Source organism: Schistocerca cancellata, chromosome 1, assembly GCF_023864275.1.
Source record: "Schistocerca cancellata isolate TAMUIC-IGC-003103 chromosome 1, iqSchCanc2.1, whole genome shotgun sequence".
NCBI lineage: Eukaryota > Metazoa > Arthropoda > Insecta > Orthoptera > Acrididae > Schistocerca > Schistocerca cancellata.
Window position 1 is genome coordinate 651428190 of NC_064626.1, and position 16905 is coordinate 651445094.

General features: G+C 40.0%; 1 protein-coding gene across 1 annotated transcript in view; it reads left to right on the plus strand.

Moving 5' to 3' along the window:
• LOC126183425 (TBC1 domain family member 19) overlaps window positions 1-16905 on the plus strand; it is a 198191-nt gene that overhangs the window by 110229 nt on the left and 71057 nt on the right. The window contains exons 8-9 of the mRNA XM_049925394.1: window positions 6836-6910; window positions 10860-10922. Of these exons, the coding sequence (XP_049781351.1) occupies window positions 6836-6910; window positions 10860-10922 (138 nt within the window). The remainder of the gene's footprint in view (window positions 1-6835; window positions 6911-10859; window positions 10923-16905) is intronic.

Here is a 16905-nt window from a genome sequence, read left to right on the forward strand (position 1 = left end):
CACCTTCCAGCAGTTTGCAAAAAGCAATAAACTTTTTCATCACAATATTGCAACAACAATAATCCAGAGAGAGAGAGAGAGATAACCTATCTCTTTCACAGAGGAATGGAGTCCAAAATAGTGTTATGCTTATGTAGAAACTAAATCAAGCATAAATTACAAACTTCAAGCTCAGTCTGCTACAGGTGTCATTGTCACCTAGTGCCATAGGATCTATAACATTAGTGGGTGTCATTTAATGGTTCAAACTGAATCAAGTGGCAGGAGTGCTTATGGTTCAGATTCTGATTCTTTATTCAAATTCCTTGTTGCCATTGACCACATACAGCAGCAAGTTACAGTCAAAATCAAAGTATTAAAATTAATACGCATACTACATGCACAAATATAGTATCTTCTACAAATACAACAAAAACCTTAAATATTAATATCAACATTGTCACTTTCATTGAACCCTTTTATATTGCAACATTGATTTTTTGTTAGCCAGTTGTACAAGGTATTCAGAAATTCCCATTACAAACTTCTAGGACTTGTAGAGGAGAGTGAGTACATAACATTTTGAATGGGAAGTCCAGAAACATACCATTTCCCTTCTACAGCCATTTGAAAACATGTTTTCTAGGTATATATGCAACAGGGTAGTCATAGTGGGGTGGGGGGTTATGTCAGATTGTCTGCCATCAGTTGGTCTTTATCCTACCTCTGTGATTTTGTCTGAACCTCATCCATGTGTCTGTGAGAATTAGTGCAACATGGTTGAGCACATATTTACAGAATACATCAACACAATCCTTCTGAATGATGAAGTTCAGGGTCATGGATGAGTTGCTAGCTGCCTTTATCAAGATTGTTCTCCACAACATATGACTCCATCACATATGCTTTTCACCACAGTTATGCAGTGGCTTTGAGAAAAGATACTTTCAGTCAGCAGACATGAGTGTGGTGCTACAAGGAGACATCACACACCTGAACTGGAAGAAGCCATACTGTATCACATTGAAGAGAACCCATCAACAAGAACATGAAAGTATTTGACTATTGATGAGCCAAATTGCAAAACAAGTGATGTACTGGGTCACACCTAATCAATTACTTGTAAAAGAGGCCACACTATCAACATGTTTTCCAATAGCAGTGTGGAAACAGTATGTTTGCAGACATGGGTTCCAGTTCACAATATTATCTACTCATTCCCCTCTACAAGTCCTAGAAGTTAGTAATGGGAATTTCTGAACAGTCTGTATAATTTAAATTTGATTTTTTTAAATGAGAAGGATCAAGCAGTGAAATGAAACTTGTTAAAAATTCTGAGGACATTCACTTTATGAGAGTTCGTGGTTGTTGCTAACCTGTCCCTTGGGATGTCAATGTTTGCCTTATTTCTAGTGTCATGTTCATGAATTGTTTCCCTGAAAAACACTTTTCATGTTGTTCTTGACAAAGAGTGCATAATCATAGATAAAGAGATTCACCACTGCTAGTACCCTAAGCCTGGTAAAAAGAGGGTAGTAGTGCTCTTTGGAACCAGCCTTGCTCTTTAGGGCTAGCCTTGCATATTACATGGACTTTTAAAATGCTATTGATATTATGAGAATGGCCCCATATGAGTAGGTCATATATGTTACTGAAAGAGCACAAAATATGTGATGATAGAGAGATAATTATCTCTCAGTTTCCACATGAGATAGGACACTGTGAAATCTGTTTTACAGACTTGGTTGATATTGTTTTGATACAAGAACACAAAGAACTTTGGTGCAGGAAAACAGTTGCCACTGAGTGGCTACCTTACTAGTCTAGGACACATTGGCTGAAAGTAAACATGACTATTTAAGTCATTGGCTGGCCTGTAGATTGCACTACTGAGAGGCTGCGCACCCACCCAATGGTGGGGCTCTCTGCCAGTGCTAGTGTCTTGAGATTTCCGTGACGAGCCATACAGCTGTGTGTCCAGATTGCTGGTGTGGAATTTTATGTGGATCACTTATTCACTGAGCCAGGAGTGGATGGCCACAATGTAGAGATGGAGGCCTCTGAGGCAAGAGGGGAGAGAAACTCCCGATTGGGGGAAACCTTGAAATATGGATGAAAATGGCAAATGCAAAGTGCCACTCCATGCTCCCCTGTGGGAGCATGTCATGACAGGACCGGTGATGGTCATTCCAAGCTAGGATCCATGCTAATGTCCGGCAGTAATGGGGGAGGTGGATGTGACTCTGCCAAAGGCTGAGGTCACACAGAAGACATTGAGTGAGGAGTGTGTCTGCCTGCTGGAAGGGCACCATAGCAGCTGCTGGAGGCTGTGACATTGAAAGCTTATCAGGCAGTGCTGATGCAGGCAGAAATTCAGGCTTGAGCACTAGCAGATAGGAGTCACCCAGCAACTGGGGCACCAGCAAAGGTGGAAGCATGGACAGAACAAGTGAGTGGGTGCCCACCTGACCTCAGAATTGACTTTGATGGCACCATCCGGAGAGTGTAGACATGGCATCTGTTCTGGCACATGATGGGTACCAGTAACCAGCAAGGGTGCTGACCAAAACCACAAATGCTGACTGCCATCCCTGTGTGGTACAGTGGAACTTGACAGTGGGAGAAAAGCAGATGCAGGAGCTGTAGCAGAGTCCATGGCTGGCGGCCATGGAGAAGCTCACCAGGGCTACAGGAACCAATAGGAGTCATCCAGTAGGCTGTCAGGAAAAACAGTAATGCTTTCTCAGCAGGAAAATCCTGCAGATATTCTTTCATCTTGGCCAAACCACGCACATGGCCTCACTGTTTGATTGAGGGTGAAAGGGAAGGGAGCGAACATGGCAAATGCCCAACCACACATAGAAATCACAAAAAGGCTGGATCAGGAACTGAGGTCCATTGTCAGAAATGAGAGTAACTGGGAGATCTCCCACAGAAATTTTTTTTGAAAGAGATTGAATAGTAATTTTGATAGTTCCAGGGAGCACCAGCCATGTATGGAAAATATGAGAATGCATCAATGAAACCCCAGCCAAAAAACATTCAGAAATGGACCTGCAAAAGCCACATGGATGCATCCCCAGGGCTGGGTTGCTGAAGACCATGGGGGAAACAAAGATTTGGGAGTCACCTGTTGACTAGCGCACTGGGGACATGCAGCCACCAAATGCTCCAGCTCCCGGTCAAAATAATTATGTATCAGGTCGGAAGTGTGGTCCTGAGGATGAGATGGCCAGCTCTGCTGAATGAGGTGGATGACCTGCTTGAGGATGGGGTCAGATGCTGTGTCCCTGCCAACCTTAGTACTATTGATTGGAAGTCATTTACCACTTGGTAGGAGGCAACATCCATTTGGGAATGCATGAGCTTGTCTGTATCAAACTTGGGGTTTGGATTGATAGGTAGCCTGAATAAGATGTCCCCACTGGCACAGTGCCCAGTGGGGTGAAAATGGATGTCATAGTGGTTTTTGGAGAGGAACAATCACCAGTGCTGCAACCTGTAGGCCGCCTTATTTGGTACCTTTGTGGATGGACTGAATAACAAAACAAACGGTTGTGCTCTGTAATTAGCTGCGATTTGGTACCATACAAGAAGACGTAAAATTTGGTGACTGCATACGCATTGGTCAGAACTTCTTTTTTGACCTGAAAGTAATGAACTTGTGCTGAACGGAGTGTTCTGGATTTGAACACCAGTGGCTATTCTGAATCGTCTGAATTTTGATGGGCTAGGTCAGCCCCCACACTGTACTATGAAGCTTCTGTAGCCAAAACCAATGGTTTGTTAGAATCAAAAGTAGCTAGACACGGTATCAATCTGAGGCAGTCCTTCAGCATGGAAAACGCCTGGTGGCACACCAGAGGCCCAGAGACCAGACAAAGGAACCATTCTTGCAGAGGAGAAGTTATAGAGGGCATGCTATGGTGGATGCCCTGGGAATGAGCCAGTGGTAATAAGCAATTTAACCAAGAAAGCCTTCAGTGCATGCAATGATGAGGAATGTGGCAGGTCTGTAATAGCATGGTGAGACTTGTCAAGGGTTGGGCACCTTGCCATAATATGGTATGGCCCAAATACTCACGAGAGGGTTTAAAAATTTAGATTTCTGTAGATTGCAATGCAGACCCATGGCCCAAAGTTATTCAAAAAGGGCCCAGAGAATGGGCAAGTGGTCACTCATAGTACACCCAGTAATGATGATGAAACATTGCATAATAGTGGACGCAACCTGTTCCAGAGAATGATGAAATATTGTGGGGGCAGTTGCCACACCAAACATTGACAGCTAGTATTGATACAGGCTGAAAGGCATATTAGGAACCATGACATGCTTGGACTCCTCATCCAAGGGTAACTGGTGATATGCTTCAGAAAGATCAAGTTTCAAGAAGAATTGAGCCTCTTCTAAATGTGTGAACTGTGTGAATAGCTCTTCCAGGTGTGGCAATGGGTATGTGTTGACCACAGACTGTGAATTCACAGTGACCTTAAAATCACTGAAAGTCACATTTTACCAGTGTGTTTCATCACATACCAATGGGTGTGGCCCTTTCATTAGAGTAAATAGGAATCACACCCTGAGAGATGTGAGCTAGACCAACTCTACCTTGACTTGGTATTGGAGGGCTATCAGAATCTGCCAAGCGTGAAAAAATCTAGGAGCTGACTGCTTCAAGGTTATGTGGGCTCTTAAGTCTTGGAGTATCCTAGGCCTTCTGCAAAAATATCCTGAAATTCAGAGCACAGAGACTCCAGTGATTGATAGCGGCATTAGCAGATACCAACTGTATGGAGTACCTGACTATCGAGCTAAAGACCTGAGAAGCATCAAACCAGAAATGGTTTGCTGAACTAGCATTATGAACAACAATAAAGGTAACATGCTGAGTTACTGGTCTAAAGGTAACATCATGTGTGAATTGACCAAGAAAGGGGATTTGATGTTTACCATACACCCATAGCCACCTGTTTACAGGCAACAGTAGAGGAGAGCCAAGGTCTAAATATGTTTGGGCATTATGCAGGAAAACTGCTGTGCCGGTGTCCACCTGCAGGTGCAGCTGACATGAGAGAACCAAAACCTTGATAAAAAGCTTGTTAGATACCTGATCAGGAACTGGTCCTGATGATGACACTTCCTGGATATCCATATCCATGTTCTCTGCCATTGATTGGGAGACAAGTGCTGCGGACACACTGATTTATCATGTTGGGAGTAACAAGACACACACAAGGCAATATAAATTGGCAACTGGATTGCTGTTTATGTGCTGCATGGAAGCCGCCAAATCAGCCAGCTTACACTGCCACCAAATTGTCCTCACTGGATGCAGTGGATGCAGCTGGGCCACCCTACAATGCAGTGACATCGCACCGTGCTTTCAGCTGCTGACTAGTTGTGTGTGTGACCTCATACAACTAGGCAATGGACAACACCTCGTCAAGGGAAAGATTTTATAGTTGGAGGACCTCATCTGCAAAAGACTCTTCTGACTAGTACATGACAAAATGGCCATGGAGAGTTGAGACCAAGGCACAATTAGGCTGATGGGGCTATATCTTGCATTGGTAGAATTCAACCACAGCAGCCATAATGTACATGCCTTGGCAATAATAGGAAGAAAATAATGAGTGTATGCTGTCACAAGGAGCCGGGCAGAGTGGCCGAGCTGTTCTAGGTGCTACAGTCTGGAACCGCACAACCGCTATGGTCGCAGGTTCAAATCCTGCCTCGGGCACAGATGTGTGTGATGTCCTTAGGTTAGTTAAGTTAGAGCACAGCAGTCAAGTCCCATAGTGCTCAGAGCCTTTTTTTTTTCAAAAGACAACCAAGAAGATTCCTTTACTGGGGCCAACTGGCTCAACATCCAATACAAAGCAAGAAAAATCCATGACAAAAACAGTGCACAACATATCTCTGCATCTGTCACATGGAAAGCAAAGAAACTTTGTCACAGATATTGTTCATATGCAATCTTCCCCCACCTCATTAAATGGTGTGAATGGAAACATAACCAGAGATGAAGGTGGTAAGAGCAATGCCGGCACAGCCAGTTGCTTGAATGTAGAAAGTTCCATTTGCTGTTGCACCAATTTTTGAAGCAGAGCTTCCATGTCACAACAAGAAAAATGTCACAGCCCAATGCAAAAAGCAACTGCACAATGAAACATTTGAAAAATGACCCTACTAAAATGAAGAAAGTTAAATTAGTAAGGGCATTACTAAGGCCTTCCTCATTAAGTGGAACTGATGGTCCAACCAACCATCCACGGGGTAAATAGTTCAGAAACATATATGACCAGTGTCATTAATTTCTGCAAATTAGTTGCCTGGGACTAACGTGAATATGTTTTAGAAGTGACTCTGGTAAACATATGCTGTCACCGGTCAGTATTGTTACAAATGATTCTGTCTCTTGTCTTATTCTTGGTCTTGTATGGAAAGAGAAGCCAATAATAAATCCTTGTTATGTATTATAACAGTGTGTAAATAAATGTAAGAGTACATGTGCATTGAATGAAATCCCAAGGTATCAAATGTTTGATACACTCACAGCTCTTTCCCAAAACACAGATAAGAACTCAGAATTGAAGTGAAATGTTTCCACCCAAAAAATAATACTACGATTATTTTCGCCAAAAATATATGTTTTTACTATTATATTAAGAATAATATTATCACTGCCATTTATCTTTATATAACCTGATTTTATTTATTTATTTATTGTGTATACAATGTTTCCCTCCTGAATATTTGATTCTGCTACCCTCTTAGATAGTTTTTAGTTGGTTAGCTGCAACTATATCTTTTGTACTAAGCCCGGTTGCTAATAGCACTTTATTTGTATTTCAGCATCATGATTATTTCAATGAGTTGAAGTACTATGTACTTCAGTATGATCTTCTGGTAGATAAACTCATTATTAAGGTATGTACCTGCTACACATATTAATCTTGATAATAATCTAATAGCAAAATATGAGAGCATAGATGTTAGCAAGTTCCAAAAGTTACGTTGATTATAGTCTGGTATGTTAATCTCCTTAAAGTTTTTCAGTTTTTATTAGTGACAAAGATCCAGATTAAAAGTAACATGCCACAGCTCATTTATCAGTGGCTCACTATGGTACAACAAATTTCCAGAATTTTTAAGTGCTCATACAGGGGATGCTTTTGAAACAAAATTAAAATCTTTTCTTGTAAATAAATGTCTGTATTCACTGAAAGAAATCTAAACTATTCAAAGTAACTGCTTTAAACCATGAAAACAAGTTGTTGCTTGGTGGCAAAAACCACAAGCTATTATAGTATGCAGTGATTTGTAAGCAGCGAAAGAAGGTATAAAAGTAACTGTTGAAAGCTGAACAACAGAAATTATAAGTCAGAAACAGACGTGAATATTTGCAAATAAGCATAGAAACTATTACCTTACTATGTAATCCATAATTTGTCAGAACACTAATTTATATAAATTCAAATTTATTGACCTTTGTAGGTAATATGATACATATCAAATTTTTGTACATATATGTGATATGTTTTAACCTTCTATATGTTTGTCAAAGTCATTATCTTTTGACTTTGTAAAAAAAGAAATGTAAACAAATCAGTCTCTTCTAGCTTTCATATGTACTCCCATGTTAAGAAAACCATATTCACCTTTTTTTATTAAGATGTGATGGGGATTGGTTGGTTGGTTGGTTGTTTGTTTGGTTGGTTGGTTTGGGTATAAAGGGACCAAATTACAAAGTCATCAGTCCCATGATGGGATAACTAATAAATATTGTAATTTTTCTTTATTATCTGTGAAGTTGCCACAGTTTCACACTGTGTGCATCATAAATTTTATAGTTGATCCTAAACTGCCAATGATTCTAATAGAGTTCTCCATAACATATCATGTCAATAATTTGTACCTCATTACAAAACTGAACTCAGTGTTGAAAATATTTCATTCCTCCATCTTTGTGGTTGGTACACTACACAACAAAACTGAACTCAGAATTGAAAATATTTCATTCCTTCATCTTTGTACTTGGTACACCATCCACCTAAAAGTTACATGGCTTCTAAATTACTGTAGCTCTTTGTGAAACAAGTAGGCTGATGACAAGCTCCAAGCAAACCATAACACACACAGCAAAGCTAATAGCTACAAAAGCTTGTACAGAGTGAAAGTTTCAGTATGGGGAGAGAGTGGAATTAAATACAACAGTAAAATTAATGACTTTTGGAGCTAACAATAAAAGCAATATGAAATAAATTAGGTGGCATTAGTGGAACACTCAATCTTTCCATCAAATTCTCACTCTGACACATTCACTTAGCATCACAGTTGGGGAACAAATTGTGCCACTTATTCTAACACAATGTGTTGTAATAAAACTGTTTGTAAAGGAAACTGTTCAATCAATGAATTCTAGATGACACTGCTTTTTCAAAGATTGAGGTCAATTTCAGCTTTACAGTGTTTCATGAAGGAGTAATGGTATGCAAAATGCAAATCTTGAATGACAGCCAAAGAAGAACTAGGTGATACTGAACACTGTGGGAGTCCATTTCATGATTAAAATTGAGCACAGACTGATTGCTGTTAAAATTCAACTGGATTTTGGTATTAGTTATACAAACACACACATCATACACTGAAGTGACAAAAGTCATAGGATACCTCCTAATATTGTGTTGGACCTTTGCTTTCCCGGCATATGGAGCAACTGGATGTGGCATGGACTCAACAATTCATTGGAAGCCCTGTGCAAAAATATTGAGCCATGCTGCCTTTATAGACATCCATAATTGTGATGGTGTTGCCAGTGCAGGATTTTTGCACAAACTGACCTCTTGATTATGTCCCTTAAATGTTCAGTGGGATTCATGTTGGGTGATCTGGGTGGGCAAATCATTCACTCGAATTGTCCAGAATGGTCGTCAAACCAACTGTGAACAATTGTCACCTGGTGACATGGCGCATTATGGTCCATAAAAATTCCATCACTGTTTGGCAACATTAAGCCTGTGAATGGCTGTAAATGGTCTCTAAGAAGCCAGATATAACCATTTACGGTCAACAACTGGTTCCGTTGGACCAGAGGACCCAGTCCATTCCATGTAAACATAACCCACATCGTAGTGGAGCCAACACCAGCTTGCACAGTGCCTTGTTGACAACATGCGTCCATGGCTTTGTGGAGTCTGTGACATGTTCAGACCCTACTAACACCTCTTACCAACTGAAATCTTGACTCATCTGACAAGGGCACAGTTTTACAATCATCCAGGGTCCAACCAATGTGGTGGCAGGCCCATGAGTCTTGATGTAGGTGATGTCATCCTGTTAGCGAAGGCACTCATGTTGATCATCTGCTGCCATAGCCCATTAACATCTAATTTTGCCACAGTCCCGTAACAGATACTTTCATCAAATGTCCTATATTGATTTTTGCTGTTACTGCATTCAGTGTTGCTTGTCTGTTAGTACTGGCCACTGCTCTTGTTCATTAAGAGAAAGCTGTCAGCCACTGTGTTGTCTGTGAAGAGGAGTAATGGCTGATATTTGATATTTTTAGCACATCTTGTCTCTTTGGATCTCAGAATATTGAATTTCCCAATGATTTCCAAAATTTAATGTCCCATGTATCTAGCTGCAACTACTATTCTGTGTTCAAAGTCTGTTAATTCTTGTCGTGTAGCCACAATAACATCAGAAACCTTTTCACATGAATCACCTGAATAAAAATGTCAGCTCTGCCAATTCACTGCCCTTCTGTACCTTGTATATGTGATGCTACCAGCATCTGTATATCTGCATATCACTGTCCCATGACATCTGTCACCTCAGCATGAGATCAGAAATAAGCTCGGGTTTGAAAGTAAAATTTGTCAAATGAGTTTCGAGGATGCTGAGCAGTGAATGATTAAAATGAGTTATTTGTTTCTATGTGAATAATCTTAGAATAAAACATACTAAATGAAGGAAGGTATTTCACAGAATTCAAAATGAAACTAGAGTATAATGAAGAAAACACAGACACATGTGATTTATATGTAGAAGCAGACATCAATTGCAGCCATCCAGGACATGTGCTTCAGGCCTCTGAAGAAAAGAAAATCCACTAAGTCTATGCAGAATGTTCTTAAGGATGAAGAACTCTGAAAAGATCTAAAATAATTTTCTTTGACAAGATGAAGGAAAATATGAAAATCATACACATAAGGAACTGAAAATTAAGCATTGTAAAATTGGAAACTAAGGACAATCACAAAATGTGAAGATTGTTAAAAAATAACAGGCTGTCAAGGAAGCATCAAACAGGGGTGATTTCTTTTGGAAAACTTCAGTAAGGATAATGAAGGCTCTAGCAACCACCCATACAGTTTCTGAAATATATTTGGTTGATATATCATGTGAAGAGACTTCAGGTTGCATTTGTTATCAACTTTAAGGTATTTCTTGTTTGTTCCAAGACTAATTTAGGATGATATGTATATAACGGCTGCAGGTATACTTTTTGTAGATTATTTCCTGAAGCAGCATTTCTATTTTTTCTTGCACATCACAGTTGTTAAGCATAGCTATTCAGTGATGAACTCAGTAGCTTTCACAACTCTGTTGCTCAATAATGGATAAATGATACAATATCCTCTTTGATTGACATCATACAATGAGCTGTCACATTTTAACTTATAACATCAGATTACTTGACAATGTTACTGTACTTTCAGTTTTCATTGAAGTCTTGTACCACACATCTACTGCCTCTTTTCAATATTTAAGATAGTAATTTTCTTGTCTCATAGATTCTGGTTATGCTTCAGATATTCTACAAATGTAACAGCACTCACTTTTTCTCTGTAACAAGACTTTTGTGTTTCAGGATGTTCAACTGACTGCTTCAAATGATGACCAGTATTTTGTTTATGAAGATGTTCTCTATCAGGTATTGTTTGCATATAAATTTATAGTATCTTTTTTATCTGTTTCTTCAGTTGTCAAGCTTGATTTTCCCCATTGACTGTTCTAGCACAACTTTAAAGTAGTAGATGTCTTATGTTAACTACATTTGGAACAACTACCAGCCATAGCTGTATGTAGATTTTGTGCTGGTGTGTGAAGCTGAGCAGGCATTTTGAAGCTTCAGCCCAACAAAATGTTTGAGATGCCAAACACATAGATTTAATTTCTACTTTAATTTGTACTATGTTTTAATAGAGTCCCAATTTCTGCTTTACATATCCACTGAACAGACAAATTTTATGAATCCAAAACAAAATTTTCAAATATATTAAGTGTAATCACAATTGAATATATGAACAACTATCAGCTGTGTAATGGAATTGTGTCGGGCTGGGACTCAAACCCGGATTTCCCGCTTATCACAAACAGTCACCTTTCCATTTTGTTATCAATGCATGATGCATGGCAAGACCTAACCTTCCATATGTCATTAGCCATGCATCTACAACCTGCACTCATACATCCATTATGTATATTCCCTTATAAGTGAAACATATTACTTGAAAGTCATTTGTGTGGTGTCGGCAGATATTGCAGTGTCTTTGTTATTCTCAATCATAACCCAAAGTTCCCTTCAGACATGCATGCTTATCCAAAGGAACAGGCACTGCAGTGATTGCAGCAGTTATGAAATACATTAAGTGTAATTGCAATTGTGAATATGGTAACCATCAGCTGTAGAATGGAATGATGATAATGAAAATTTGTGCTAGACCAGTACTTGAAGCAGGATTTCCCACTTATTGTGAGTGGTCATCTTACCATTTGGCTATCTGAGTGTGACTCCCAACCAAACCCAAATTTATGCACGTCATTAATCATGCATCTGCAACCCATACTCGTACATCATGCATGTCCAAAGGAACTTTTGGTCATAGTTCAGAATGACACAGGAATTGCAATATCATATTTATCTGTCAACACTGGGTAAACAGCTTTCAGGTAATATGTTTCACCTGTATGGGAATATACAAGGATTGACTGAAAAGTAATGCCTCCACCTTCGTAACTCTTCAACAGTTGGCAACATTGGTATGCGGCAGGTACTGGCTTGTTCCGTAGCCTCTTCTCTACAGCTCCAGTTGGCAGGAAGCTTTGGCATTGAACGGTTGTTTTGTTACAGTGTAAAGTATGTAACCCTGCACAGACAGTCAGGCAATGCGATTTAAGCAATGTGCAGTCACTGAATTCTTGACAGCAGAAGGTGTCACCCCAAAGGATATTCATCAGAGAATGAAAGCAGTTTATGGTTATTGTGTTGATTTGAGTACTGTGTTGGGCGAATAAGTTTAAAGATGTTGAGGTGGGAACAACTGACCTGCATGACAAACAAAGAGTTGGACATCCTGTGATAACAACCACCGAGTTTCACAAGCAAAATGTTGTCGTATTGATTCAGGCTGATCGTTGTACCACTCAGAGAGAAATTGCAAGAACAATCAGCATTTCATAAGAACATGTGGGTCAAATTATTGCTGTGATTGGCTATTGGAAGATCTGTGTATGATGGGTACCCCAGATTCTGACTCCTGAAATGACAGCACACAGACACAAAAATTGTCAGGAACTCCTCTTGCATTACAAGAACGAAGGTGACGCCTTTCTCCATTCAATTGTGATAGGAGACAAAACACAGGTATCCCATTATGGTCCGGAGATGAAACATCAGGCTATGGAATATCAACACAAAGATTTGTCCCAGAAAAAGAAATTCAAGACACAGCCCTCAGCTGGAAAAATCACAGCGACAGTGTTCTGGGACACAGATGGTGTTATCAATGTTGATTTCCTTGATTCTGGAACAACAATAAATTCAGAGTGTTACATCACAATTCTGTGAACTCTGAAACAATGGCTGACAAGAATCCAAAATGAAAAGGGAAATGTTTTCCTGCAGCATGGCAATACCAAACCAGACTATTCACATGCCACCACTGCAGAACTTCAGAGACTGAATCTCACCACTGTACAGCATCCTCCATACGGTCCAGATTTAGCACCGTCTGACTTCCATCAGTTCCTGACAGTGAAAGATGATCTGTGGGGACATCATTATGCTTCTGATGAACACGTTGAGAGAACTGTGAGACTGTGGTTGCAGAAACAGAGTGTCAACTTCTTCTGTGACAGCTTCAGAAAACTTGTTCATCGTTGGCAGTAATGTATCCTATTGGCTCTTGATTATGTGGAAAACTGAATATTGGTAATTAAAGATCACATCCTAAGGATTATTTCTGAATTTGATTTATTAAAATATTCCCATGCAAACTCAATTAACGAAGGTGGGAGCATCACTTTTCTTTCAACCCTCTCACATAATGGAAATCCTGTTTCAAGTCCTGGTCCGGCACAAACTTTCGCTGTCATCATTTAATTATACTGCTGGTGGTTGCCCATATTTGCAATTTTGATTACACTTAATGTATTTCATAACAAATGTAGTCATCGCAATGTCTGTTCTTTTAGATGTGTGTGCATACCCGAAGGAGCTTTGGGCCGTAATTCTGAATAACACAGGCACTGCAATATCGTAAAAGTTTCAAAATTCAAAGAGAGAAAGCAATAATGTCCTCATTCATGCATTAAATCTTTATAGATAGCAACAATAATCAAAGGTAGAAATATACCTATAGGCATGATATTTGTATTCTGTGTAACAGTGAAATAAATGGAAATAAAATAAATTAGCTAATGTTTACTGTGTCTCAGAGAAACAGAAATCATAGTTAGTCCTGATAGGGAAACAATGCCTACCAGATTCCAATAAAACAATGGTTAGAAAGTCTGCCACGCTGATGGGTGCACAGGATTGCTACACAGGAAGTATACATATAAGGTTCACCACCTGTTTGTGAAAATGCAAGGAGAGGTTGATAAGTACTGTACTAGTCTTTCTAAGGAATTGTAATGCTGAGTAGATTCATAGCAACCAAAATGAATGGTATAGCACAGGTTATACAGGGTGTTACAAAAAGGTACGGCCAAACTTTCAGGAAACATTCCTCACACACAAATAAAGAAAAGATGTTATGTGGACATGTGTCCATGTTAGAGCTCATTTTAGTTTCATCAGTATGTACTGTACTTCCTCAATTCACCGCCAGTTGGCCCAATTGAAGGAAGGTAATGTTGACTTCGGTGCTTGTGTTGACATGCGACTCATTGCTCTACAGTACTAGCATCAAGCACATCAGTACGTAGCATCAACAGGTTAGTGTTCATCACGAACGTGGTTTTGCAATCAGTGCAACGTTTACAAATGCGGAGTTGGCAGATACCGATTTGATGTATGGATTAGCACAGGGTAATAGCTGTGGCATGGTACGTTTGTATCGAGACAGATTTCTGGAACGAAGGTGTCCTGACAGGAAGACATTCGAAGCAATTGATCGGCGTCTTAGGGAGCACGGAACATTCCAGCCTATGACTCGCGACTGGGGAAGACCTAGAACGACGAGGACACCTGCAATGGACGAGGCAATTCTTCATGCAGTTGATGATAACCCTAATGTCAGCGTCAGAGAAGTTGCTGCTGTACAAGGTAACGTTGATCACATCACTGATGGAGAGCGCTACGGGAGAACCAGTTGTTTTCGTACCATGTACAGTGTGTGCAGGCACTATCAGCAGCTGATTGGCCTCCACAGGTACACTTCTGTGAATGGTTCATCCAACAATGTGTCAATCCTCATTTCAGTGCAAATGTTCTCTTTACGGATGAGGCTTCATTCCAACGTGATCAAATTGTAAATTTTCACAATCAACATGTATGGGCTGACAAGAATCCGCACGCAATTGTGCAATCACGTCATCAACACAGATTTTCTGTGAACGTTTGGACAGGCATTGTTGGTGATGTCTTGATTGGGCCCCATGTTCTTCCACCTACGCTCAATGGAGCACGTTATCATGATTTCATACGGGATACTCTACCTGTGCTGCTAGAACATGTGCCTTTACAAGTACGACACAACATGTGGTTCATGCACGATGGAGCTCTTGCACATTTCTGTCGCAGTGTTCGTACGCTTCTCAACAACAGATTCGCTGACCGATGGATTGGTAGAGGCAGACCAATTCCATGGCCTCCACACTCTCCTGACCTCAACCTTCTTGACTTTCATTTATGGGGGCATTTGAAAGCTCTTGTCTACGCAACCCCGGTACCAAATGTAGAGACTCTTCGTGCTCGTACTGTGGACGGCTGTGATACAATACACCGTTCTCCAGGGCTGCATCAGCACATCAGAGATTCCATGCGACGGAGGGTGGATGCATGTATCCTCGCTAACGGAGGACATTTTGAACATTTCCTGTAACAAAGTGTTTGAAGTCACGCTGGTACGTTCTGTTGCTGTGTGTTTCCATTCCATGATTAATGTGATTTGAAGAGAAGTAATAAAATGAACTCTAACATGGAAAGTAAGCGTTTCCAGTCACATGTCCACATAACATATTTTCTTTCTTTGTGTGTGAGGAATGTTTCCTGAAAGTTTGGCCGTACCTTTTTGTAACACCCTGTATACATGGAGAAAAAAAAACTTATTAGGCTTATGTTACTGTACATGATACCTGACTCCTGACTTTAAGAATTCTGTATAGTATGAAGCCCAATCAAAACCTATAAATATTGTGTCATGGAATAATATACAATGTGGCCATGTTCCTGGAGCATCTCGCTTAAAATGCTTTTTATAAAGGGACTGTGCTGTACAAATTACTGATCAATCAGGTATCACCTATCTGATAAGTGACATATTCAGGCAAATGAGTGGGCCAGAGAAGCAGCAGTACCAGTCATTCTTTGAAGGAGCCTTGCGTGTTCCTTACCACAGGTGGTTGAGTAATGACCTGCTGCAATATATCATGTGAAATTGCCCAAAAGAGACACAGTATGTCATGCTCTAAAACAGCCTAGATATAATGATTGTTGTTAAAATTACTCTCAATTTGCAGGAGCCAGGATCATATGTTGTATTAAATAGTGCTGGAAATTGGAATTTATCTGCTGTATCTCTTAATAATGCAAGTGGTAAGATGTGGTTACCACAGAAATATCTGACAATTGTGACCATCTCCACAGATTTAGATGAAACAGTGCTCATTACAGTGTGAGATGTTCGTGGTTTCTGAACAATGAGGGCTGACACTGTGGTAAGCAGGTCACTGGTATATCCTCCAAAAAATGTTTTGAACCATCAGTACATCACACTCCACATACACTGCAGTATTGCTACAAAAAGCCAGAACTATTTACAAAGCTGTACATTCCATTATGACCATGCAGACAACATTGTAATCATTTCATGCTGTGCTCATATTTTATTGTGTAACAATCTCTCATCATTATCCACTTGTCCCACATACTGATCATTGTTTTGCCGACTGAAATTTCATGGTATGACTGTCTCATTTCCTGATGACTTCAGTTCTGCCCAGTTTACATTAACTCACATGTTGATATTGCTCCCTTGGATGTAATCAGGATATACTGGCACTCTCTTTCATATCTGATAGCTCTTTACTGGTTGAGTGTAGGGTAATTATGAGCTTTTTGGTCACACAAGAGAAGGCTTGGATTGGTCCACATGCACATCATCTCCCAGCAATTACTCATAGCTCTGAAGCAGTTCTTCATATTTTTTGAGGTTGTATTCATTCTGGGCATTTGCAAGTTACACAAAATTTAGGATATTTGACTTCTGTAATGTTTACCATAGTGGGAATTAGTGAAGTGCGGTGGCAGGAGGAACAAGACTTCTTGTCAGGTGACTACAGGGTTATAAACACAAAGTCAAATAGGGGAATGCAGGAGTAGGTTTAATAATGAATAGGAAAATAGGAATGCGGGTAAGCTACTACAAACAGCATAGTGAACGCATTATTGTGGCCAAGATAGATACGAA